Genomic DNA, 27,858 nt, shown 5'->3' on the forward strand with positions numbered 1-27,858 from the left:
GCTTAACAGTAACAAAAACATCAGTTTAACTCACTGTGCCTTAAAAACACAGTGAAATGAAAACACAAAGCAAACAGGCTGTAATTGAAAATGTGTTTATTTTATTTTATTCGTTGACTGTTTATGATCTTGGTCTCTCCTTCTTGCCTTTGTAGAGTGCCAGCAGAGACACGTTGGCCACTTTGACCACCTTGAAACGAACTCCGGGAATGTCACCGACGGCGTGACCCTTACGTCCGAAACCTGCCACCAGAACCTCGTCGTTCTCCTGCAGGTCAAGAAATAGAAACAAAAGAGGTTAGAAGAGCGAAAATTGAGAACAGAGCTAAATTATACATTTAAGAACTTTTAAGGGCCCAAAAGAAAATTACAATCAGATCTGTAGATACACGTACAGATCAAAAACTGGAGCAAGTTAAAATCCGTAGTTTACTGCAACTTAGACATTTCATAGACACAGACACTCAAGTCCACATAAACTGGATTATTGCGGACACGATGGCTCGATGTTTCTGTTGTAGAATCTACATAAACAATCCTCTAAAGAATAAACTCGCCACTGCCGTTTACCTCAATGAAGTTGAGGCAACCGTCATTGGGGACGAAGGCGGTGATCTTCTTGCCGTTCTTGATGAGCTGAACTCTCACACACTTCCTAATGGCAGAGTTGGGCTGCTTGGCCTCCACACCACTACAGAGAGGAAAAGTACAAAGCTCTTTAACTTAAACCCAAACACCCTTGATTATGGATTTAATAAAGAGGAACTCAAAAGACCAAAAACTACTTTATATCTTCCTAAATTACAAGTGTTAGCTGCTGTTGTGATACTTACACTTTCTCAAGTACGATCCCCTTGGCGTGAGAGGCTCCTCCGAAGGGGTTAGCCTTCAGGGCAGTGCCCAGGTGGGCCTTCTTGTACTGTTTGTCGTGCCATTTCTGCTCACGCCGGTGATTGCGGAGCTTTCTGGCAGTACGCAGACCACGACACTTTCCTGAAAGAGGGCAAAAAAAGAAGAAAAAAGCCAAAGTCAGCACACTCGGGTACGACCATTAAGATGGTACTTCAGACCTTCCCGAGTCATGCTTAACTCTTTCCCCCTTGGACACCTACTAGGGGTAACTTAAGAATATCCCCATTTGTGCATCAGTTAATGAGGATGAGCCTATACAGCAAGCACGTCCAAAGTCTGGCCCAGGGACAGATTGCAGCCAAAGTCTAGACACCCCTTCATCACAACTTACTAGGGCCAACGTTGTAAACCCAGAAAGCTGTTCTAATAAACATCAAACCACCTCTTTAATATACAACAAGTGTCTTTGTGGGGAAAAAGAGATAAACATCAAACACAGTGATGCTGTAGATCAATTAAACGGACTCCTTAACGAGAAAGACAAAAAGGAACACAGACGCTTCTCTTCGGTGGGTACATAAAAAAAAACTGTTCAGCCCGCTGTTCGCAGGGCAGAAACATTTCACTATCAGTCCCTATTCAACAGAAATCTGATTTGTCAGGCATCCTTCCCATGAGTGTGAGGACAGGGCTTCAGTTAAGTTTTACTTAACAGAATTTTGCCAACATATCAAAATTAGTGAGAGCTGGATAAGCGCTGGGCTAAAACTGCAGAGAACGGCTAAAGCTCGGTACTCTCACAAAGACAACCTCCGGCTTTCAAAATGACACTTAACCCCCACCGGGTATCACTTTAACGGCATTTGCAAATCTTCTATTCAAGTACAAAACAAAAATAAGGGACAGGTAGCTTAAACTGTAACGGGAACCTTTGGTGTGCTGAGCTAATGCCGCTAACACGCCGCTAGCAGCTCAGACATGTTATGGCCGCTCCACGTTGCGGTTTCAAAGAAGCATAAAAACGGATTTTTTAAATAATCTGCAGAGTTTTACCGACACAAACGAGTTTAAATCTGTTCGTAAGACCTTTATATGCGGCACTGTTGTGAAAACCCCCCACAGAAGTCACATTTTTGGGGTATTTGAGATTAACTTTCAGACGTACCCATGATTGCTGAGCGAGCCTGGGATGGAAAGGAAGGAACCAGGATGCACCGCGGCGATGTCTACACCGAGGCCCCCGGTTGGGCGTTGCCACGATATATGCCTGATTAAAATTATGCCATTTCACGCCAATGTTTTCACATTTAATTGTTGCAAAACAAAGAATTTGGACTCATTTTAGAATTTGGTAATTATACGTAAAACCAGTGTAGTTTTATTATTGAGAGCTGCTAATTTCCTTCTCTTATTTTTGTCTTCACTTTTTTTTTATCTCCCTTTCAGTCAGTCGCACTATTATTATTCATCATATTCATCACTCCCGACCCTCCCGTTTTCTCAGTTTCTGAGTAATTTACTGTATTGTTTTTATTTAAAAACTGAAATTAGAACGAAACCAAGTAATTGGATATCTTTTTTTTTATTTTTTTTATTTTTTATTAGTAATATAAACATACAAACAAAATGCACCATATATTACAGATTCAGAAAATAGACATTTCTTACATATTAGCAACTTTCATATATAGTGAAAATAAAATATAAAGATGGGGTCACATAATTTAACAAATTATTAACTCACTAAATCAAAATCTTCCATAAAGGAAACAAAAAAGCAGCCTTTTTCTTTTTAACTAAAGTCAAAGATTTAACCAACAGGTTTAAGTCGTTTTTCCAGTGAGCTACTGTTGGTCTAGTCTTAAAAAAGCGACATTTATGTATAAAATGCTTGCACAAGATTAATAACACATTAACACCATAATTAGCTTTCTTTTCTTTCAAAAACACTCCAAACATTATCATATTTAAGGTAAATGGGGTAATTTGAATCCCACTGGAATAAAGCCAGGTATGAAAATCCAACCAAAATATTTGTATAAAATTGCACAAAAAGAATAGATGGTCCAAATCCTCCTCTTCTGTTTCACAAAATACACAATTACCCGTTTCTATTTTGAATCTATCACTAAGGAGTCTATTTGTCGGGTAAATTTTATTCAAGATTTTAAATTGGACTTCTTTCCCTTTAGGAGGGATAGGGAAGGTGATATAATCAGTTCTTATTTTTTCAATTTCTTCCCTTTGGAAATCTTTTAATATGTAATTACGTCTAAGTAAATTTGGAGAATAAAGACTCCTTAATGAAGATCTAAGAAACTTATTGTTGCATTTAACATCACAAAATCGAATACCATCTATATATAATTGCCTTAACTTGGGGGAGATGTCAGAATATATTATATCATTTACAACTATGTTTTTAAGTGACAATGGAATGGATTTTATAACCCGATTAAATTTACTTTTAGAACATTGGATATTAAACTTTTGGCAAAAATCTTGATGTCCTAGAACATGTCCTTCCTCATCTACAAAATGGGCAATTGCCCAAACACCTTTTGATAACCAATCTTGAATAAAAATAGATTTTCTGTTCATCAGTATATATCTATTGTTCCAAATTTGGCTATTATGTGGAGTAAAATTATGTTTAAATAGCATTTTCCAATAAAGAAGGACCTGTTTATGGAATTCAGAGAGTTTAGCAGGTAGCTTAGTAATTGGATATCTAAACCTGCAATTAACGGCTAATGGATGTCTTGTTAGTGCCCTCTAGCGGACAGAGTATGTAGTTCACACATGTGACAAATTAAAGGAAAACCTGAATCTTCACTGTGGTCTTTCTTTTCCCACTTTTGTCCAATATACCCACTACCCCTCCTCTAAATGTCCATCTGAGGTATCCCTCTGATAAACTTATTTCTAATCCGGATTATTCAAGTAACTTGCAGCAAAAATCTTAGCACCTTCACCTTCAAAGCATACATAATATCAGGCCTCTTATCATCCTATAAACCTCCCCTTTCAATCTTTCTGTTGCACTCTCTTCTTCCACTCTTCTCTGCACAGTTCATTGCTTTGGATGGTTGACACCAGGTATTTAAACTCTTCTACTGTCACTACCTCTGATCCTTGCATCTCTGGTGCACTGATGACAAGACCTTCACTCACAATGTCTGCTCAGCAGCAAAATTTAGCTCTATGTGAACAGTTAGGACAATGATGTTTCTGTATTACTGAGATAAGCAGGTGACTGAGAAGGTCAGTGCAGGACACGATCAGGCTGTTGATTAAAACCAAGAATGCTGTGTGTGAGATTTACCAGGAAAAGCTGGAAGTGTCCTTAGAGAGGTTAGTCTGATTTAAAAAACGATGCATGAAGATAATCACCAGGCAATAACACAAAAGTATGAACATCTTGACCTTGTTAGTCCCATTTGGGGGATTATATGCCGTTATCTGACAAATAAAATCACTTGCTGTGAGGTAAAGATTTTGGTGAGTGAAATTCTACCATTTTATTTGCACCAAATCACAGATATCTGAGTTTTTCTGATTCACCCATAGAATGTGTGAATATTCTTGTATCAGCTGCCCCATTTAGTCATCACCACCACACATCGTCTTCCTGCATCTCATCCTATCTCTTGCATCCTCTTCTGCCACACAAACCCTGTGCATGTGCCTGCCTAAATCCTAAACACTAGACCACCAGTGAAACTCATCCACTTATTATTAATACTGTATAAACTGTAGATACAGATATACTGTAGATACTTTGGTAAATAGTGTAGTGAAGTAAAGACAGAATTAAGTTTAAGCTTCTATGCTTTAAATAAATAAATAATGTTGAATCTTAAAAATACAGATAAAATGCATCTGCAACAAATGAGTCAAACACAAAACCTATTTTTTGTTTATTTATAAGAGGCTTAAACTTCATTCTGTCTTTACTTTACTACACTGTTTACTAAAGTACTTTTGATATAAAACTAAATCTGGTACATACAGCAACAAATCCAATAAAATCAGAAAGGCCAGATCTGATCCACAAGCCACTGTTTCCCTGCCGGTAATGCATTGTTATTGTAACTGTATTGTGTACATTTCATTCACTGGTATCCCTGTAACAGTGCATCTGAACACCTTTCATACACGACAAACATATTTACAGATGGACAGCTGACCAGTGCTTTGTTTTATGTAATCATCATTTTGCTGCCTTTAATCTCCAGACATTAAATATATTTTGACTGAGCTGACCTGAAAATGATAAACTGAGGGAACAACAGTGTGTTTGACCTGTGGGCGGGGCTCCTGTCACTGCTCACCACTGCTGTGTCCTGTGATTGGCTAATTCTGCCATCTGTCAGGGGGGTTTAAAGGCATGGGGCAGATTAAAGTAGATTAGGATGGGCAGGGAGGGAGAGAGAGCGCATGCTGGCATCAGACTCTGGTCACCACGGCGATGGCTTCACCAGGGAAACATTGCTGCATCCTCCTCCTCTTCCTCCATCTGCAGGCGTCTGCCTGCCTCCACCGACAACCTGCAGACAGGTATGTGGACAAACACAAACAGAGCAGGTGTAGTAGCTTTATGTTTGTTTTTGACCTCTCCTAACTGTCTAATCTCTGATTTGTGCTATGCTCACCCACAACCTTCTACTCACTACACCTCATGTGGTGCTATGGTACAGCATTTATTTATTTATTTTTAATTTGAGCTCAGAGGAACAAGCTCTGCAACTTTTCCTGTAAACAGATACCTACTTTCACATCTAGCACACACAGAGTAACATTATCATCCTTTTGTACTAATGTGTGTGTGTGTGTGCGTGTGTCCATGTGATTAAACTAAGCCCCACTTTTAGCTCCACCAAAGCCTGAGAATGAGATACCTGCTTAATCTGGAGACAATGAGCCTTGAGCAAAGAGTTAGCATGCCATTATCAAACCAAAATCAGGACCTAAAACAGGCTGGAACACTTTGGTGATGTGCAGAGCTTGCAAGAGTTCTTTGTGGCCAAACAAAGTCCCCAATTACTACAATAAAGCATGATGGCACTGTCTAATGACATATAATGTTTCTTTGAGATGCCATCAGCAGTAAGACAGGAGTCATTTTCAGCAGAATCATTTTATTCACATTTAAAAGCCCCTGGCTTCTTTAAAGTGGGAACAGTTTTTTTCAGCTCCATTAATTAAAATACACAGATTTTTAAATGATAATAAGTATGGAAGTTGTTTAAGTACTGATCTAGCAAAAGTAATGCTGATTGAATGGACCACATTTAATCCTGGCGCTCTCGCTATTACTTGAATTTCCAAACCGATGGTCATGCTTTGTTTATTTTCAGTTTCTATTACTCTTTTTCTTTGCCGTTGATGGTAACAGACTCTTTTTTTTTTTACTGCATCAAATACAAGTGGTAAAAATGAAGGCAATGCACAAGTGCTAAAAACTGAGCATTTGGAGCATTTTTAATGAAATTATATGACAAATAATACAGTGCCATTGTGTGCCACAGTCTGTCCAACACTGCTTAACAGGTATTAGTGTCACAAATGTATAGTTTTATTGATACCTGTCTCTAAACAAACCTCTTAACACGGATGTCATGCTGGTCACTTCTGGCTACCAAAATAAAGCATGGTGACAACCAAAACCAAAGTGGTTTCTAGAGCCAATAAGTGACATCACGGTGTGCATGTCCATCTTTTCTATACAGTCTGTGGTCACATGGAGTGAAATGAATACATTTTCACCAGTTATTTAAAAAAAAAATTCAGTATGTTATATGTGTCTGTTTTCTGTTTTTTAAACCGTAATCCGTCCTTTTGTTCAGATTTAGCAAACAGAATCATGTTCTGAATGCTTTGTTGTGACAAACATAAGAGGAGCACTGCAGACTCTCTGTAGGCTCCTCTTGTTCATCATTTTTGTTTTATTTACTGACTTTATTGTATTATTTAGATTATTATCAGAGTGGGTATTATGTCGGGTGAACAGGGGTTGAAGCTCACGTTATACACATTTGTTCAACCTTCCTTCCTGCACATCCTAAATATTTCATTATTTATATCCTGTTTTTATTTCGGCTTATTTAATCTTTCATCCCTTTCAGTCTATACCATAGACTGTATATGAAAGATGGCCACAGTCACTGTTACCCTGTTTTGCTGCCAGTCTGCTCACTGATGGGGCCAGTAATGTAAAAAATTAACATCATGTTGTATCAAGAGACTTGAATCAAGTGACTGGGACAAAAAATTAATCTGGAACATGATCACAGGATAATAAATTAAAGTAAGCAGAAGGTCTGTTTTTCCCTTCATACCCTTTTGCAGCCAGAGTCGACCATTAAAAGAACAAAATGTTTAAGACACCTCCACTAATGCTTTAATTCAAGTCTATCAGTCGATGGTCAGCAGTCACCCACCTCACTTGCTTCCAGTGACCTCACAACACCTCTTAATACAAACCAGCAATCATGCCTGTGTTTTCTGCCTCTTGCTCACAGAGATTTTATCCTGACTCTTGTTTGTTTAATCCTCTTTGTTCCTTCTACCTGCCAGCTTACTTATTATATCTCTACACGCTAACGAGCTCCAGCTCATCCAGCAGAAGTCTGTTAGTAATTCCTAGTTGAGGCTAAAAGCCAGAGGAGACTCAGGCACCTCCGTTTCATCTAGATTGTCAGATTGTTTCTTTGTTTTTAATCTGTGTTTTAGTACAACTAATGTGTAGAATCACGCCAGCCGTATGTGGTGAATTAACTGTTATTTTCTCTCCAGTAAGCCATTAAACATATGGCAGATGTTTACAAAATCATTCAGTGTCTGCTTTCGTCTGGCGATACTTGCCTTAAACTCGACCCCAATAGGATGATTACGTTGCCCCGTGTCTTTTGAGTGTGTGCATCAGCAGCTGTTTATTGCATTTCACAGTGTGCAGCTGTTGATGGTAAAGGATTGAGAAGCTGTAAAGTCTTCTCTGGCTGCAAGCCACCCCATCCTTCATCCTCGGGGTCTGTGTGCTTGTGATTGTATGATTATGCAAACAGTGCAATCCCACAATCCACAGCCCAGTGCCCTGACCCAGCACAAGAGAGCAGCTAAACCTTGTTTTTGGCTGAAGAGGCTCTTTGAGTGAAGGGGATTTGATCGCTCTATTGTCTGATTCTCTGACCTGATGTACATTTAAAATACATTCAGTATGTGCTGCATTTTATTTTCCATTCTCTGAGAGGATTTTGATCTTGAGAGTGCCCATACAGAGATCCACCGTGCTCTTGGCTCATTTAGATTAGATTATCCATAGCTGGACAATTTTAGCAGATTATTCAGAAATCAGGCTGCAGCTTTAAAGAAACAAAGTCACTGCCCAGAGTAAATGCATGCTTGTTGTACATACCGGCTGTTAAATAATGTGAAATGACTACTAAACATACACATATTTTTACTAAAAGAGAAACTAAAATTACAAAATCATTGAGCAGAAAATTTGTGCAGATTTATTAGCCTGTGTACAGTGATGGCAAACAGACCGAGAAGTTAAACATACTCATGGGTAGAAGCAGCACATGTATGTATTTTACTTAAGTACTGGTACCACACTAATATAGTAGAATTTTTTTAGCAGAAGTCCTGACTGTAGGACACTTAAGAGCACTTAATGTAGAGCAGCAATGTTCTATCCTCTTGTGCATGAAAAATCTCATCAGTACCTGTAATAGTCAAACAAATCATGTTAAGCAGTACAAGCCTGTGAAACTGTGAATCTACAGAAAATGTAAAGAATCTAAATGCAACTTCAAAACTTTAATTTGTTGGTAGCTGTCTTGTACTTTCTGCTCATATATTCTGACCACTGCTTTACAGCATCAGTAAGGAATAAGATTTAAAGATTAAAGGCTCGTGGCTGAGCTGTAAAACCTTAATCTGAGAGCTTTTGACTATTAATCATTAATCTTCAAATATATATATTCTTACATATTGCATATTTAGACGTGTTATTTAAAACTAATCAATAAATCATGGAAGGTCTACATAGATAACAGCTATTGAAAATGTTCAGTGGGAAATAGTTTTCTATGCTTTGCTGATGTTAGAAGGGAATGAATGGACTGCTTCGTTCTGATAGGAAGCCAACAGCAAGTCAAATAACCATTTATTACAACCGAGGCATGCAGCAGCGCATCTGTGACTGAAGAACACATCAAACCTTAAAGCAGATGGGCCATCAGAGGAAAAGCACACTGGGTGCCACTCCTCTCAGAAAAGAAAAGAAAACTGAGGCTAGAATTCACAAAAACTGGAGAACGGCAGCCTGGAAAAACATTGTTTGAGTCACTGAGTCCCAATTTCTGTGGCAACATTTAGATGGTAGGGTCAAAATCTGGTGTAAACAACATGGAATTATGGATCCATCCACCCTTGTATCAACTGTTCAGCTTCCTAGTGATCTAATGGTATATAGGATATTTTCTTGGCACACATTTGGCCCCTTAGTACCAATTGAGCACTGTTTAGATGCCACAGCCAAACATGTCCATCCCTTTATGACCACAGTGTACTTGATTGTTGTTATACATGTGTCAGCAACAATACTACTACTAGCAGTAATAACATATTAATGGGAAAAATCGAAATGTGATGGAATTGTTTCTTTGGTTGAATCCCAAAGTAAGTTGCTTAACTTTGACCAAATACGGTCAAAGTGCAAAGCAGTAAATTGATATAGAAAAGTTCAATCTGGGCCTTTTTTTTGGCTTCATGTGTTTTTTAATTATTCATCTGTATAAAACAGGCTGTGGTCAGCCTGCAGGGTCACACCTCTCTGCTGCTCTTAACACCATCTCAGGATTTCTTTATACAGGTGGAGTTGCTCAGTTGTCCTTTGACAGGTGGCACAGCAGGTGGTTGTATATGTGGTTCAAGACAATGTTTGACATCTCTCCCGCTGTCCACTAAACCCTGGCTGATGACCTTTGTGTAGTTTTCTCAGTGGTCATTATTAGGCAGCAAATGAATCATTAACATCAATCGGATTGGTTCCGCTCCCTCTTTATTATTTTAACTTTTTATTGTAATGATACATATTTTCTGTAATTCCAGATTAAAAAGAGGATGAGCTGTAGCTTTAACCTTGTTATTGTTTCCTGATCCAGCACATCGATCTGAACCAGCTCTGGAGTCATCATATAAAACCTTCAATTTTTACAAAGAAAACCGTCAATCAGACCTGATGCCAATTTGATTCTAGCATTAGATCTCAGTCCATTATTGTTTCTGCTACAAGACTCTGTGTGTAATCTGGGTCAGAGTGTATCCTCGCAACAACTACCCACCTCTGTGCCAGACTGATCACTGCTATTTTAACTAATCCAGCAGGTCAGCAGCCGGGTCACTCAGGTGTACTCTGAGCACTTACACTCTCACAGGTTCCTCTCTTCTTTAGCTTGGATTTCTATTGGGTGATTTGGAAAGATGTCATTCTTGCATTATGCACAAATCTGAGAAATGAAGGTGAATAACACCAATCATCAGTTTGCTTTTAAAGTTGATGTTTTACAAGAAGGAGCAAGAGCCGTCTGATAAGTCCCTCCACACTAGAGTCAGATGCAAAACAATCGGCAGCTAGATCAGTTTGTGAAATCAAGACTATTTTATCTTGAATGTGTCTGATGTGTATTTGTGACTTCTTTCAAACTTTCTGAATCCAGTTCAACTGCAAAATGTAAGCACACCTAAGCTGGAGCCGAACCGGTTCTGCCAGGGTGCCTTTTGAGAACCAGGCCACATTTTGACGGGCCTGAAAATGTATTATGATGCAATGTTCTCAGCAGAAGTCTGAGAAACTCAAACAGAATTCACTGGTTACATCTATCGGTCACTGATGAATTTAATGAGGTAGCCCAACAGTTTTCTAGTGTCACACTGGTGCAAATCTTTAAAACTGGTTTTCGATTGGGCACTGGCATCATATCAGCAAAAAGGGGCAAAAAGGTGCCTGCAGGTGTTAGGCTACCAAAGTGGGCAGAGAAGGACAGCTGGTGGTTTAGATGTGGCTGATGGTCCACATTAGACACATGAATTAAGCTTTTATGACGGTCCAGTACCTTTGTGAGCACAAACTAGTTTAATGTCAGTGTCATGTGTATATTTTATTTGGTGTATAATTGTTAAAAGGTTAAAAGGATTCAAAGTTGTAAAAGTTGCTAATGGTTGCTTAAGTATCTCAACCAGTTAAATATGAGTGAATCAGACTCTTTTAAACATACTTGCACTTTCTTTGATTGTTTTTTGTTCAGAATAAACACAATTCGTATCAGACAGTAAATTATTTAATATTTCACAATCATGTTATAGAGATTTATTTTTCCCCATAAGATGATTAATTGATTTCATGTATTTCATTACATAAAAATAAAGTTACAGAAGAAAAATAACTAGTGGAAAAAAAACTGTGCTGATGACAAATATGAAGAAATGACAACGATAAATAATTTACTGATTCTCCTTTCAATTCTTTTTGCAGTGCTGCCGTTTCTCTGGAACACGGTGAGATCTATTTATCAATCTGCTAAGACTTCCTTTACTTCTTCCTCCTTATCTCAGTTATAACAATATATGTAATAATGATGATGCCTAACGGAGGAGGGAACAGGGGTGTAAACTATTTCCTACACCTCTGTGTACGGAGTGGTCATTGTGAAAAGGGGTGTAGGAAGATCTGCAAAGCTACCCTCAAGTGCAGCGTTGTGTTTGGAAGTCTGTTTTGATTTGTTTATATTTCTCATATTTTAGTATAAAAGGTTAAAGGTATAACATGTATATTCTTATGGCTTATTTTGTTAAACAAATCCTGTTGTCTCTGCAGACATTGGGAGCAATGAGAGGGTGAAGGCAAAGCAATATTTGATACCAGCAGAGAGAGGACTTGGACAACTGCAGGTAAAATATGAGTGGGGAGGGAAAAACGTAACGCCACAACTTTCTATTAAAGTTTTACTGATTTTTAACCATTTAGGTGCTGAGAATGTTAATAAATGAAAGACATGTCACAATTTAATCCTAATCTAAAAATGTGCAGCCACAATGTCACATATGTCAACTGTACCATCTTGAAATATGACTTAAATTTTTGTGTTAGGTTCATCGTGTATATATCGGCAGATTAACTTTCTTTTCCAACAAATAAAAAAAATTAAATCTTTGTTTAAATTTAACAAACCTCACAGTTTTTTGGAAACAAGGTTGTAAGAGTGGGAGAAAAATCATGTCCTCTCTGAGAAAATGATGATTCCTGTTTTCAGAAGCATACCAGGAAAATGCTGGAATTTATGAACCACAAAATTCTCATTAAAACACGTTTTATTAAAAAAACAAACAAACAAACAAACAAACAAAAAACCAAACAGACATGAAACTGCAAAAACAGTTAATGCCTTTACATAAAAAATGAAAGTTTGGCTTTAAGAAGTTGCTTCTTCCTGCCTCCAGTCTTCAGATGCATCACGCAGGAAATTACTTCAGACACCAGGAGCTGCAGTTCCCCTCCCTCCTCTAAAGGTTCAGTGAGCATGAGTAACATTTTCTCCAACACAATCAGTTGGAGAAAATATATATTATAATAAATAATATATTATACCGTATATTCAATTTCGAAAGAAGGTTTTTAAATTTACTGTTTTCTAACCGGTTGTACCTGCCCACCAGGTGTTGTCCGATGGGCAGCCGTGCCTCTTGTTCCAGGCCAGGAAACTGTCTCTCCGCTATGACAAGCAGAAACACCTGGACCTCACAGAGCGAGCCTTTTCTCCTCAGAAACCTGTCGACACCAGTCAGTCTGTCTGTCGCAAGGACAAAGCCACGTAAGTGCACCTTCTACTTGTCTTTCTACTTGTATGAGAAATGTCAGAGGGTCTAACACGAAGATTTTAATCCCAATTAAAAGACAAAAACAATACAGTGTGTCCTGTAAGGAAAGGTCCAGTTGTGCTGTACATCTGAGAGTCTTACTTGTCTCTTTGTTCCTCTGTAGGCTGGTCATGAGGTTTGGAGATGTGGAGGATTTGAAAGGCCTGTCCATCAGGTTATAGCTATGCCACCAAATATGATCACACTAAGCAGTTTGTACACAATACATGAACATTTGCCCTGACTGTCTCCTCTCGCCTCTCTTTCATCAGACTGCAGCTGTCCAACACCTTTTATGAGTCTTCGGGGCAGTGGTGGTTCTCGGTGGACAGCGTCTCGCTGCTCTACAACATTTCTGAAGAGGCTGCGTTCAATGCCAGCGAGGTGTACGCTCCAGCTTCCTCCTCCTACCGCTGCATCCACGTCAGCAGCCTGGAGCGATACAGTGCCCTGCTGCTACCTGGCACTGACCAAGCCCGCCGCTGGTCCATCACCTTTACAGACTTCCAGGTACCCGTCTCTTTACCCTGTCTTTGACTGATTCTTCAAAGAGGATGTTTCATTTCCTGTGTGGTGTCTGGAAGACATAACAAAGTCTTGTTAGAACATTTATTAATTTTTCAGTGTTTTTTGTGGTTAAGGGTCATTTTCTCTCTAGTTCAATACTTTGTTAACACATCTTGAACTTAAATGTCGAAATGAGCAAACACAAAGCTGGGAAAACAGCAGTGTACTGTCAGCTCACAGACCCAGAGACTGGCAGAGTACAAGATTCACACAGGTGAGTGGGTAGAGGGCACAATACAGTTTAAAAATGACCAGTTTCTAATACAAAAATAGAAACAAACAAAATTTAATGAAAAATGCAAGTTTTAAATGGTTTTGAAACGGTTTTCCAATATTTAAATCACCACAGCGAAAAAAGCAATCACCCCCTCCTGAGGTTATAGCTAGTTGTATCACGTTAATGAGTTCATAATAAATTCTAGCTCTGGGTTTTTATGCTCAGACTACTTGGGCTGCTAGAATAGCTTTGCATGATTCACAGTTCAGAATAGGTTTATTTGATTTATCCTGGACCACAGTGCAGCCCCTCAGCTCCTCTCGGTTTAAGGCAAATTTCGTGCCCCTCATAAAGATAAAGTTAGACCAGCAGGAGGTTCTGAGATGACTGTATGAAGGGTACCTGCTCTCTGTGATGTGATATAAAGCCAGAAGCATATTGAGAACATTACTTGTTTGTTTGTTTTTTATAATGTTTCTATGCTCTCCTCAGATTCAGGCCTTCAGCGTCACCTCAGGAAAGTTTTCTCCTGCGAGCGACTGTACCACCTTCTTGACGCCAGCCATCCTGATGGGCCTCGTCACCTCCCTCATCCTGCTGCTGGTGCTGGCCTATGCCCTGCACATGCTCATCCACTTGAAACACATTGAGCATGACGAGGAGCACAAAGCCGACGTCTACTTCCCAAAAAGCCCTGAACACCTGGAACAGTACTGCGTGGAAAACCTCACTGAGAAAAATGTTATGTAGGTTAGGCAGTGAGGTGATGGACAGACTTTTAACAGTTACAGTTTTGAAAAAGTGAAATGCAGCTGACCTGATAGCTGGCACCAAACCTGGTGTGACATATTCTCAGCCCAGGATGAAAATTTTTTTTAAAACTGACATTTCTAAACTTTTGTAATTTACCCATGAGAGGATTTCTGTTTTTGTCTTAATAAAAATATAAAATAAAAACTCTGGTTTCTTTTATATTTGTAGTGTTTGATTAAATTTTTTGCTTTTGAAGACATAGCATAATAATTGTTTATAAAGCTAAGTGTATGCCAGCTATATGTACTAGTCTCTTCAGTGAAATACAAAAAGAAAATAACAATTTGGTTAGAGGAACTACTTTTTCAGCGTCACGCTGAGACAGATATTTCTAATTTTAGAGATGTTGCACAAATGGAAGAAAGCAGTCTTACATATTTGTTTAATATGTGCGTTGAAGCACATGTCTTGGTCAAAAATGACTCCAAGGTTCCTCACAGTGTTACTGGAGGCCAAGGTAATGCCATCCAGAGTAAGAATCTGGTTAGATACCATATTTCTAAGATTTTCAGGGCAGAGTACAATAACCTCAGTTTTATCTGAATTAAGAAGCAGAAAGTTAGTTAGAAAGTTATATGACCTTAAAAATATATAGCTTATGTTTCTTATAGGTGTGGCAGGAGTATCACAATCACAGTAAAGTAAACTAGACTCTGCACTGAAGTAATTCTGATTCTGTCCAGTGGGGGCGCTCTGAAGCCTGTGAGACGAAACATCCAGCCAAAGAAGAAGAATCTCACGCTGAGATGAGGAAAGTGCTGCCTGTTACTGAACTTACAGATGAATTGTAAATATTGAAACGCGTATCTGAACCAGCAGCTTTATCTAAAAACCACGTGTCATGTTTAGTTTTAATCTACAGAGCCGGACCTGAATAAACACGTAATTTTAACGGTTTCCTGTTGGGGTTGGTTTCCAGCTGATTAGCATCGGGCTAACCGGTGTAGTTACTGACAGCTCTACCTGCTGGTAACCGTTAACGTTACCCGTCCAGGTACTCTCCCGTTCAGCCCTGCTCTCCTGTTCTTGCCGACGGGGCCTTCATGTTGAACCACCTCTCCACTGCTCTAACGCTCTTCACCCGCCGACTACCCGCTTTCTCCCCACGGACTTTCTCCGGAGCCCTCCGCCGCCTCTGCAGGATGGAAGCGGCCGTGGTGAGGTGCCTCCCCGGGGAGCCCAAGCTGACCATCTCCTTCTGTCTGCAGGGCAGCCACAAGCACATGCTCCGGGACCAGGACGAGCCGCTGGGCAAGGTCCTGGCCCGCATCTCCAACGGGATAGCCAAGAACCAATCAAAAGCAAAGAAATCCAAGAAGAACCGGGGTCAGGAGCAGCCGGATGAAGCTGCGGAGCCCACCGTGGTGAAGCTGTTCTACGACGGGGAAGAGGTGCCGGAGACGGTGCTGAACGCGGAGGCTTGGCAGGACGGCTCCGTGCTGCAGGTGGGAGATGTTAAATATTCAGTGCAGAGGAACGCGCCCACCTTCACCACCGCGGAGCTACCGGTGTCCTTGTTGGCCGGCTTCCCCGTCTGCCCCAAACTGGAGGTGGAGTTTGGGAACGTCCAGGACTGCGAGTTCACCTGGTTCAGAGAAAACTGCCCACACACGAGGTAAATACCCAGAAAAGAAGGTGTAAATGTGAAGCAGAGATTGTGTGGTGCAATCCAGCTGTTTCAAGAACTGCATGCCTTACACGGTCTTGTCAGGCGAGTGTTGGGTCTGAGGAAGGTCTGCTTATCTCTACCAAGCTGTTTTATTGACACAAAAACATCGATAAGTTTGCCAAAGGGTAAACAAACCTTTACACTGAAGTGTTTTTAACACCCTGGGTGTAGAACTGTACAGCTGCCTTTTCTGATTTTGTTATAAATCAGGTGATTGTTTGGGCACATTAATAATCAAATTGATTTAACATCCTGCAATCTACTTCTCTTTGCTCTTGTTCCAGGTCTGAAGCTCCTGGTAAAGCTTCAGATCAGGACAGTGGTTGGACTCAGGTTGGATGTGAGAGAGTTTACATCCCATCCAATCAGGACATCAGCTTCAGGCTCAAACTGAGCTGCACACCCAAAGATGGAAGCCGTAGTGGCCTGGCCAAGGAGCTGGTTTCTGTGGGAGCTGTGGAGGCTGGACCAGGCGTGTGCTTGTTTGACAACCGTCATGCTTTCACAGCCAAAGTCACGGACTGGCCGACTGTGAGAGTGGTGTCGTACAACATCCTCGCCGACATCTACGCCCAAACGGACCTTTCCAAGACGGTGCTGTACCCGTACTGCGCCCCCTACGCCCTGCAGCTGGACTACAGACAGAACCTGATCAAAAAGGAGCTTGCTGGGTACAACTGCGACATTATCTGTCTGCAGGAGGTCGATAAAGGTAATCACTGATAAAAACACAAAAATACTGATGATTTAAAAAAATTAATCTTTGACATTAGTTGTGCTCGCTGACCTCTGCAGGAGTGTATGTGGACAGTCTGACTCCAGCGCTGGATGCCTTTGGTCTGAACGGTGTTTTCAAGGTCAAAGAGAAGCAGCATGAAGGACTCGCTACCTTCTACCGCAGGTTAGGCCAATCACCAGCCAGAAGCTGGATTAACCTTAACTTGCTTGATAACTTTATCACTGGCAAAATAATATGCAGAGCCACATCTGTGTTTGTTTGGTTGAAGTTAATAATTAGTGGATGTTAGATAGTGTTGCTCACTATTGATGCCTGGAGCAGAAGAGAGAGGCATTAATGCGCTTAGAAGCGAGCATAAGCAGCGCATTTTTTAGATTTTTGAGTAAAAAGCCAAACCCAGCTTCACTCCACAGGCTGTTAAAGATAATGAAGAGAGTTGAATAAAGTCTCAGTTTTTTTTTAAGATACATTACAGTCTGTAAACAGGCCAGAAATAAAAAGGTTTTAGTACATGAAATAAATTTTGTTTAATGCACTTTAGTATATTGTGTGTCTTACGTGACAGTCAGTGTTGATAGAGTAGCGAGCACCTACAAATAAGTGATTGTGAAGAAAGTATTGAATATCTGAAGTATAACAGAAAGGCCTCTTTATTTATGTGCAGCCCTAATGGCAATATCACATGATTATGAGCCCTGCAACTGGTTAACAGTCCAGACTTTACCCCGCCTCTACTCCTATGACATCTGGAATAGGCTTCAGCCCCATGTGACCCTGAATTGGATAAGCGGAAAAAGTGGATGGATGATGATTATGATATTGAAGTGAATCCTGTTGTGCTGTAGGTCAAAGTTTCGACTCTTGAGCAGTCACGACATCATGCTGAGTGAGGCGTTGTCCTCTGACCCCATGCACGCTGAGCTTCTGGAGAAGGTTTCTGCTAACGGTGCCCTGAAGAATAAGATCCTGCAGAGGTCCACCTCGCTGCAGGTACTGCTGCTCACCATCAAGGCTGATTAACTGTTATATTTTAGCTTTGGGAAGGAGTGATGCGACATTTTGTTATTGCTCCCATCCAAATATCGGGTCAGCAGTCTGGAGGTCTTTCAGACCTACTGCACTCACAACATTTTGACTTTCTTGTAATTTTTAAGTAGTTTTAAGACATTTCAAGCATGAAAAATGCGTCAAAGAAATACATTAAAATAGCTCATTTTTGTTACCAGCAGACACACCCACTGTCACAAAAAATTAATTTCTTCACAGTTCTTTAGTCAGTGAAATTTGTGACAATAACACTGTTTGACAGACAAAAAAATACTATTTTTGCATGAACAAGGTGATTCTGAAAGTGTCCATTAGCTGTGGTGTGCAGTGTGTGGTTCATAAAATCTGAGGAAACTGGACAAGTGGAGTAAAGAAGAAGTGATAGGTCTAAAAATCTGTCTACAGTAACTGAAAGTCACGTATTTAAGAAATGGAAAAAATGTATGGAGGTGTTCAGCAGAGAGGTACAACACAGTATCTACAGCCATTTGTAAAATATGATGGAGACATTTCAGTGTTGGGGATTTTGTAAAAATTCATGGAAACATGCGCACAGAAAAGTACTATCGGATTTGATCCAGCGTTCAATACATTGTCGCTCATGGATTGGCATCCTCAGATCCTAGACCTCAACATTATTGAAGCAGTGTGGGATCATCTTGACAGAGAACACTAGAAAAGACAGCCAACATCCAAAGAAGCCCTTTGAATGTCCTTCAAGAAGTCTGGAGAGCTATTCCAAAAGAAATTACAGGAATACTTGTTCAGGCTGCTTTGAAGAATACAGGTGGCCATACCAAACGCTGACTTTCAAGATTGTTAAAACTGTACAAACTTTTTTTTTTAAATGAACTGTATTTCCATGTATCAATACATCACTGCACCAATTTGTCATTTTCCTATCAAAATATAAAAAATTAAGGAGGTTCAGGACTTCTGCACAATACTATGTTTGCAGACTTTAAAAAACATTTTAGCACAAACACCGGCTCGTTATGTTCGGTGTAATACTTCTTGGAAAACTTTAATTACACTTAGGGTAACATCACATATTGTCATCAACATTTCACCTTACCTGTCTTGTGTATGTGTGTGAAGGTGTACTCAAATCGGCTATATTTACATGTAAAATGATAAATCAGGGAGAGTTACAGACAACAGGAGATCATCTCTGCTCTTAGTCACTCTTGAAGTCGCTGTTTGCTCACACAGCAAACGGAGAGAAAGGAAAGAGAGAGTGCAGCTGCTGCAGATGAATCAGAATTTGCTGTCCGTGGATGTTTTGCTAAAGTTTGATTGTTGGCTGTTTGAGATTTGTCCTGGAATTTGATTCTTAAATATGTGAAAGAAATGCCCACTACAGTTAAAAATCAGCAATTTATTCAGTCATGAAAAGAAATGTTTGTCTAATCACTGAATTGTTTGTTTCCCTGCAGGTCACTTTCCTCGAGGACCTGAATAAACCCGGCAGGAAGGTCTGTGTGGCCAACACTCACCTGTACTGGCACCCGAAAGGTAAAATGTCCTGTTTACTTCCAGGAACACCTGAGTTGCTCATTTTAACCAGCAGAGATTGTCAGTACAGACTTCTGAGAATTGAATTCATTTCCTTTGAAGGGGGGAATGTTCGCTTAGTCCAGATGGGCGTGGCTTTGAAACACCTGAGTCATGTGATCAGCGAGGTCGCACCTGGAGCCCCGCTGGTGTTTTGTGGAGACTTTAACTCCACCCCAAATGCAGGTAACTCCAGAATAGTACCTACAGCTGAATCTGAGACTGTTTACAAAAACATAATGACCCTCAGGTCAAAGTTCATCTTCACCATGTTTGGAGTTTTTTTTAACACAGTCTTTATCAGGTTGGTTTGTTTCTTGATCTCGTCCCCTCTCAGGTGTGTTTCAGCTGCTCAGTGAGGCTGTGGTTCCTCCGCAGCATGCAGACTGGAGCAGCTCGGGGCCGGAGGAGTCCTGCAGCATGGAGCTGCTCTCTGACATCCCCCCTCTGCTGAGCGCCTGCGGATTGCCGGCCTACACCAACTATGTGAGAGGGTTTCAAGGCTGCCTGGATTACATCTTTATACAGCCAGACTGCATGCAGGTACTGATGGCAGAGGATATAGGAGAGACACATTTTTGTTTTAACAAGCTCTCTTATGGGAATGTTAGTGAATTACTATTTATTTATTTTAAACTATTTTTTATTTCATTGTCTTATTTTGTCTTTTTGTTGGCTGTTATGTTATTTAATTTTCATATTTATTTTACTCTCTTTTGTGCACAGGTTTGTGACTGTCTACAAAAAGCCCTTAATAAATCAGCTTTACTTACTTACTTTACTTAGAACATCTTTTAGCCAAACTATGAGTACCACTCAACCAAATGAAATCAGTCTTTTTAATTATTGAGATCTTGAGTGAGCCACTTGCTAAGTTTGAAGTAAATCAGAAAAGAGTTTGTAAAACGGGTGAAGAATGACAGATTTCTCAGATTTTCACTAAGTCAAAGATGAGGAACAGAAAACAAACTCAATGGAGATTGGTTATTTAAAAAAAAAATGACGATAAGGTAAAAATGGAGTCAGGTGTTCTTTGTGTGAATAACTGATGTAACACATATATGGTGTGTGTGCAGGTGGAGCAGGTGATCCCTCTGCCCAGCCTCGAGGAGGTCACCACCTACGAGGCTCTGCCCAGCGTGGCTCACCCCTCTGACCACATCGCTTTGGTTTGTGACCTCCGGTGGAACCCCTGACCCCTGACCTCCAACCATGATGGACAGAGATGCTTAAAAACACAGAGTGTGAGATTTAAACTGTGCCCCTGCAGGTTTACCAAGAAGAACCAAAGTCAGCAGAAGCTCAAAGGATCAGACAGAAGAACTTGAACCACAAAACCACAACACAGTGAAAGTTCATGTGAAATTATTCACATTCCTTATTAGACAATAAATTATTTTCATCACTTATATTCAGTGTTGGAATGAGAAAAGTAAGTAATTGCAGACTTTGAGAAGGGATTTAAGAAGGGGATTGATTAAATACTCAAAAAACAAACTCACATTACTGCATCACAACAGTTTGATGATTAATGATCACTCTGAGGTTATTCACTTTATTTCTGGGTTAATAGATAAATATTGACCTTTTAAGATAAGTATTTATTATCATTGTTGCGAAGTGTACTGCTCAGTGGGCCTTTCAGTTTTTAAATAAAGTCTACAACACTGATTCTCACTTGTTGGCTTATTGTCATATACTTACAGACATCATTAAAAGGAGGTGAACATCCTGTGATGCTTAAATGATTTGCTCACTATTGTGACAATATCCTCGAAATATAACTTTAATTTCATTTAGTCCAACTTTTACCTTCTTAATTTAACTTACAGCTTTATTTACAAAAACAGGTAAAAATGTGACAATCTTAACAAATTATATTTAGTATCCAATGAACAATATCTATCACATATTCACAGTTCAGATGAGTAAAGTAACACATTTAGTTTTACATTTTTTTTTTTAGAAGAGCAGGAAAATGATTCTTTTTATATTTCTCTAGGAAGCAGTTTTGAGTTGCCTGGTTTTGGGATGTTCATGCACTTAAAGGCAGTGCTCCATGGAAACAGTAACAAACAATACAAGTCAGCTTTTTGAATCATAGAAGGTGTTACACCTAAATGCAGGTAAAAAGGACAATAACAAATGTTTCTGGCTGAGTTCACCGAACAATGTGATTTCATTTTATTTTAAATTATTTTCACTGTTGTTTTCTGTATTGTCCTCAGCCTCTCTCTGCGCACCTCCACCGCCACTTGATCCAGTTCATTAACTGTCATTATGTCTCATGGATTAAAAAAAAAAAAAACCACTTTTTGTCAAAAACAATAAATCTCATACAAAAGCAGAATTATCTCAAGCAGACAGAACAAAAATCTACAGTTTTAACCATAGTCCCACACAGGACGTCATCAGGAGTATTAAAACCATGAAAGGATCTTTTAGTCCAAAACAAAACACTCTGATGAAACAATAATAAAAACTAATTATATCTGATTATTTTCATTTCACCAAGGTGACAAATGTCAACGGTATAATTTGCATAAACAAATACAGAGCAAAACCACAATATGTACAGCAGCTTCATGTACACTAAACATCTGAGTTTCAGAGAAGTCGCAGCAATGTTGGTTTCAAAATTCACAGCTCAGTTTTCTTCTTTGTGAGTACGTTCCTGTCTTTATGGAAGACGGCTCCATCAGGCTGCTCTCTCCACTTCACAGTGATTCCACTCACTCCTTTCTCCTTCAGTCTGTCCTGGAGCTGAGAGATCCAAACATTACACACATGTTTAAACAGAGACTAAAAACAAACAAAAGCCTGTTTTAGAAAAACAAAACATCAATAAATTTATTTTCTGACATTAATTCATACCTTTGCATTTGAATTGGCCGGTTAATGTATACAGTAAAATCATATTTGTAAAATACATATTTTACATATTAAAATCATATACAGTAAAATCATATTAAACGTTTCAGAGAAAAGTATGGAAATTATTTTTGTCATTTATAATAGTGTTGTTTTTTTTTTCATTTTTAGATGCCATAATTTTATGAACATTTCTCAACATTCAAAAATTCAAATTTACAGCCTTAATTTTCACGCAGCAGCTCGCTCATAGATGCTGTGAAGAAGAGATGAGGACAGGCAATCACATAAAATTAAAGAGCTGGGTGAAACTCACAGCACCTACACTAAAGTGCAAAGGTGATGAGGTGAAGTTTTAAGGCAGTATTGTGGAGACTTGCCTCTTTCAGGAGTGTTGCTTTGGCAGCGGTGTCATTCAGATTCACAGAGGAGTCGTCCAGCTTCATCCTGATTTTTATTACTGAGACAGAGAGGACAAAAGGTGTCATGGTGAGTTTTCAGTTATTATATTTTTGTGATATCAAAACTGTAACTTTATACCTTTTCTGTAAACAATTTCTTTTTTGGGAGCTTCTGTGGTTTCAGGTTGAGGAGCTGGCAGGTTGTCATAGCAGACAAATGGTCGTTGTGTATAATAGGGCAGTAACCTCCATTTTCCTGATCTCTGCATATCTGCGACACCACGCATGTCATTTGAAATGCCAAATATTTTTACTGATTCATCCCAGTATCTGAATGAGGAGTCTCTGCCATCGACCCAGAAAATTTGAGGATGTACAATGTGGCCGATCCATATTTCAGTCCCATATGACACCAGCCTCTGCGTATCACTGACAGAAAGCGAATTGTCAGCCAGATCTGTGAAGTTCTCCCTGCAGTACCGGAGAGCTCTGAACCAGTCCATGCTTTTATTCACAAAAACAAATTCAGGACTCTGGTAAGTTCCTGCAATTAGAAATTGTGGTTAAATAAGTCATGTTGATTTTTCTGTGAATGAAAATAATCAAATCAAAACAATCTTAATGAGAAAAAAAAATGCTTTGGTATTTTCTTACCATTGTAACAGATGAATGGGTATTCCAGTGAGCAGTTGATATACCAAGACCAGTACCAGTATGGTGAATTCACTAAAGCTTTTGTACAAAAATAGTAAGCTGAGAAGGGTTCATTTTTAGTTTGGTTTTCCCATTTCCAGAAATCATCATTGATCTGAGATACATGTCTCCAATACAAACTTAGGTAAGCACCAATCCAGACCTCAGAGTTGTAACCAGCAGATGAAACTGTTTTGTTAAATTGTTTCATTTCTGTAGCGTTTTCGAAGTTGGCCAGGTCTGTGTAGTTCACTCTACAGTAACTCAGAGCCGCAAACCAATCTAAGGACTTATTAACAAAGTAGTACTGACGGCATCTGGAGAAGATGAGACACCCTGTGAGGAAAAATGATTGATCAACATCTCTGAACATGCAACCTGGATGTAACATATCAGAGTGATAAGCACTGCCAAAAATGACTGACCTGAGAGACAGAAGACACCCAGCAGGATCTTTAGAGTCATGATGCTGCTCTGTGAACTGTGAAGGAAAACTCAGCCTTTATAATAATAAAAATGCAGGGAAATCCCACTCCTGCTCCATGTTCCTGTTTCTGAGAAATGTTATGGGTGTGTCACAGAGACTCCTTTATGGAAACAACATTAACCAGGTTTGTTTAAAACTGCTAAAAATTCAAATTTCAGGCTTAAAGTCATAGAAATGATTTTAAATGAGAGTGTTTTATCTTGTGTTTATCTACATGTATTTCCAACTGCAGTGTTTTTTTCTTAAAATTTCAAGAAGTTTTATTCATTTCAGTCATTGTTTTTAATGATACTGCACAAGAGTGAAGCTAATCTGCTTGATTTTAGAAAAATATGTCACAAAATCATGTCACTGAATTACCGAAGTTATATAATTTTTAATTTCATGATTTGATTGAACCAAAGAATGACCTAAAACAAAAGATATGACTGATGAATCAGTTAAAGGAAACATTTAAAAGGCATTAGAGAGATTAAGTTAAATGTTTTAACATTTTTCCATCAGACGCTTCACTGTGTGCATCCTGACCGTCTTATAGAGCAGTTGTGGCTCAGCTGATAGAGCAGGTCATCTGCCAGTTAGAAGGTGGGAGGTTCAGTCCTTGACTTCTGTGAATCTGTCAAAGTATCCTTGGGCAAGAGCCTTAACCTCAAATTACTTGTGATGTATCCACCGTAGCATAAAATAATGTGATTTGTAGTATTTCCAGAACATATTTTGTTTTCACACCAGTGATGAATTCCTCAGTAAAACTCAAACATGTTTCGGTAAGATCTGGGCTCATGTTGAAAACCTTCTGCACCAATATCACGCATCTACAGTGTTTGAAGATACGTTTCAGTAATCAGCTGAAGTTTGTTCTGGATGCTAAATTCCCCTAAACAATGCCTCTAAACACAGGCATTGTTTGTTTAGTGACCAAACCTTTTCTTTGTCTTTTTGAACAAGTAAATAAAAGTCCTAATATTGGAGCTCCTTCTTTTCCCCCCCATTTGTTTCATCATGACAAGAAACCTGTGCCACTGCTGATCACAATACTGGTTTTTGAAGATCAAATTTCATAAATCAGTCACTTTTGAATTCAGTCATTTTCAGAGGATCAAAAGTAATCGGACAATTTATGGGTAAAATCATGGCCCAGAGAGGCCTGTTCACTCATTCAATCTCTCGGGGAAGTAGGTATAATTGTCTTCATACAGAAAGTTTACAAGAAGATATAAACGAAAAAACAGGAAGGCTAGATTAAACTTTGCCAGGAAATATCTAAAAGAGCCCCCCAAAAATTCCTCAGATCTTGCACCAATGAAACTAAGAATAATTTGTAACACGATGATGGAAACCAAAATGTGTGGAGATGATGTCACTGTTGATAGATGTAGCAAGATATTCTGGCCTTACATGTTATAGAGCATCTTATCTTTCCATAGATAAAGGCATTGCATTGGATGCAGAAATTATAGAAATTAATGCAAAATTCACTAAACATTGTTTATGAAGTGTCTAAAGCTCAGAACTGCACGGAGGAGTCCCACTCCCGCCCTTCCTCCCACATTCACTTAAAGCATACCAGCTTAACGACAGACTGGTTTAGGACAAGTGGCCACATTAACTTTATAATAAAGATGTGTTCTTCAAGACGAGACACAAATCCCTTTTGGGTTGCGTCGGGAAGTATAAGTTAAATCTGCTAAAGATTGTGTGGAGCTATCTGCTGTGGCAAACAGATGTGAAACAGAGCAGTTCAAAGTACCTTTATCTGAATCTAAACTGCAGTCCCATGTGTCGGGTTATCAGGAATATGCAATCTTTCTTTCTAACAAGGCGGCAAAGAAAATTTTTGTTGGAAATTTGTTTTTCCTTTTACTGAGGCAGGAACTATTCGCAGCATCATTTGCATGAACAGAAAGTTGAAGCAGAGCCAGACTGCACTAAACAGTAGCTTCATTTACACAAAACATCAAGCCAAAGTGTTTTTATGAACAGAAGCAAAGCTGGCTTTAAATTTAACAGGCCAGTTTTCTTTCTGTCATCATTCCCCCCTTTATGGAAGACTTCTCCATCCGACTGCTCTTCACTTCAGAGTGACTCCACTCACAGCTCTCCCTTTCATATTGTGAAAGCTGCTGAGTGATACAAAAAGCAGGTTAAAAAATAATCTTTCTCAAACATCACATTCACAAGATTGACCGTGAGGTCAAAGTTACTGACATCTCATGTGAGATTTTCAATAGATACACCTACAGTATTAATTCTAGGTGAGATCCCAGCAAACAAGGGAGCGTTCGGGGATTGTTCACTACCCCACTTCAGCTAACGTTTTCTAAACGTTGTGTGTAGAAGGTTTTCCTGATGTTAGGGGAAAGTTCACTTTAGATTAAAAAAATGGTTGGGAGGATGTTTTAAAAACATTCCCCAGATTGTCAAAACCAACAATAACATTGTGAACACAATAACTCGACAAAGTCTATATAGTCTAAATCTATAACCTCGACCTTCATCTTCAGGTTGAGGTTGAAGTAATAGATTTTCAAAATTGTCAGAGACTTTCAGTAGATCCATTTGAAAACCCTACATCTCCTTTTTCTTGAGTCATCGTGTTCACAAAGTTGGGTGTCATCACCACCGTTCTGCATGGTGGGGTAATGCTAACACCCCATCAGCCTTTTTCCAGTTGAGGGGTAAAAATGAAACAGATCTTGCAATTCAATTCAATCTTTATTGCCAGACTTTATGTCCATAAAAAACAAGACAAAACACAATTTATAAACCTTAATAAAAATATTAAAAAATATTAAACATTTGTAAAAATATAAAACCAAAATATACATAAAATACACAATTACTTAGAAGAAATCAATAAATACACAAACACTTCAACTAATGCTTAATGCTCTCCGACTGGATGATTAACGGGAACCACTCGCTGTCGGATCTTTGGGTTCTAAAATTATACTGTTACTAGAGCCATCCAGTCGTTCTCTAAAATTGAACATTAACTTTCTTAAACGTGCTCTAAAAAGTCCAAACACCCACAGCTACAAATATCTGACTGGCACTACCCGCTCTAGGTATCGTACAAAGGATTCTCATTGCGCAGCACAGCAGCACAGTGGAAAGGGCTGTGTTTTTATCATCTGCGTGACAGTGCCTTTGCCCAGGGAAATGAGCCCGCCAGCGCCCTCTAGCGGCCGCGATCAGGAAAGGCTGCTCTTCATAGAGGACTCACGCTCGGGGAGACGTTTTCTGGTCGACTCCGGCTCCCAGAAGAGCCTTGGGAACTTTTGTGTCGTCTTTGCATACCCCCACAATGGTATATTATTTAATCTTTAAAAGTACCACCAGTTTGAGAACCGCTGCTTTAAACAAAACCACTTTAACTAGAAGTGCACGAGAGCTGAATTTAGGTGCAATAGTATTTGCCTCCACATAGAGCTTACACTGTCGTCTGTATATGTCATCGTCATCATTTATTTGATCAGTAATAAAGCGACTGAGGTATTTCACCTTTTTATGAACTTAAAAAGTTTTTGGGACAGTTTAAACAGGCAAATTTAGCTGTTTGTCCTGCTTGGTTCTACATATCAAAACACCACTTTTAACAGCATTGTACTTTATATCATATTGCACACCATACTCAGTACAGATATTAAGAAGCTCCTGTAACCCAGCACTGCTTGGACTAAAAACAACCACGTCATCTGCATACATAAGATGATTTATCAATGTTTTACATCCAGTGTTACATCACAACCATCACTGCTGCCCTCCCAAAGATCCGACAGTGGCCCGACAGAAGCCTCTCCTCAGTGCAAGACACATGAAAGCCCACATGGAGTTTGCTAAAAAAAAACAAAACACCTGAAGGACTCCAAGATGGTGAGAAATAAGATTCTCTGGTCTGATGAGACCAAGATAGAACTTTTTGACCTTAATTCTAAGCGGTATGTGTCAGAATCAGAATCAGAATCAGAAAGGGTTTTATTGCCAAATGTTGAGCAGGTTTACAACATTAGGAAATTGCTG

General features: G+C 39.3%; 4 protein-coding genes across 4 annotated transcripts; 2 read left to right on the top strand and 2 right to left on the bottom strand.

The window, feature by feature from the left end:
• Positions 1–79: 79 nt before the first annotated feature.
• rps23 (ribosomal protein S23) lies at positions 80–2,112 on the bottom strand. Its single transcript, XM_005938888.2, has 4 exons — positions 2,018–2,112; positions 834–993; positions 571–691; positions 80–268 (listed from the first exon to the last, which is right to left on the bottom strand). Exons 1-4 carry the CDS (start codon positions 2,019–2,021, stop codon positions 122–124), a joined length of 432 nt encoding a protein of 143 aa, XP_005938950.1. The 5' UTR covers positions 2,022–2,112; the 3' UTR covers positions 80–121.
• A 3,172-nt stretch (positions 2,113–5,284) lies between these two features.
• On the top strand, positions 5,285–14,311 carry atp6ap1la (ATPase H+ transporting accessory protein 1 like a). Its single transcript, XM_005938891.2, has 8 exons — positions 5,285–5,412; positions 11,396–11,418; positions 11,738–11,811; positions 12,361–12,429; positions 12,577–12,731; positions 12,902–12,952; positions 13,050–13,287; positions 14,054–14,311. The coding sequence occupies exons 1-8, from the start codon at positions 5,324–5,326 to the stop codon at positions 14,309–14,311; spliced, it is 957 nt and encodes a 318-aa protein (XP_005938953.1). The 5' UTR covers positions 5,285–5,323.
• A 735-nt stretch (positions 14,312–15,046) lies between these two features.
• On the top strand, positions 15,047–21,060 carry pde12 (phosphodiesterase 12). The gene is made up of 8 exons (XM_005938889.3): positions 15,047–15,989; positions 16,328–16,755; positions 16,839–16,944; positions 17,628–17,772; positions 19,266–19,344; positions 19,447–19,569; positions 19,721–19,926; positions 20,460–21,060. The coding sequence occupies exons 1-8, from the start codon at positions 15,418–15,420 to the stop codon at positions 20,577–20,579; spliced, it is 1,779 nt and encodes a 592-aa protein (XP_005938951.1). The 5' UTR covers positions 15,047–15,417; the 3' UTR covers positions 20,580–21,060.
• A 57-nt stretch (positions 21,061–21,117) lies between these two features.
• On the bottom strand, positions 21,118–23,818 carry LOC102313896 (lymphocyte antigen 75-like). Its single transcript, XM_005938909.2, has 5 exons — positions 23,774–23,818; positions 23,310–23,684; positions 22,795–23,199; positions 22,635–22,714; positions 21,118–22,146 (listed from the first exon to the last, which is right to left on the bottom strand). The coding sequence occupies exons 1-5, from the start codon at positions 23,811–23,813 to the stop codon at positions 22,024–22,026; spliced, it is 1,023 nt and encodes a 340-aa protein (XP_005938971.1). The 5' UTR covers positions 23,814–23,818; the 3' UTR covers positions 21,118–22,023.
• Positions 23,819–27,858: the final 4,040 nt, after the last annotated feature.

The sequence above is a fragment of the Haplochromis burtoni genome, unplaced genomic scaffold (assembly GCF_018398535.1).
Source record: "Haplochromis burtoni strain Fernald_Lab_line unplaced genomic scaffold, NCSU_Asbu1 Contig_183, whole genome shotgun sequence".
Classification (NCBI taxonomy): Eukaryota; Metazoa; Chordata; class Actinopteri; order Cichliformes; family Cichlidae; genus Haplochromis; species Haplochromis burtoni.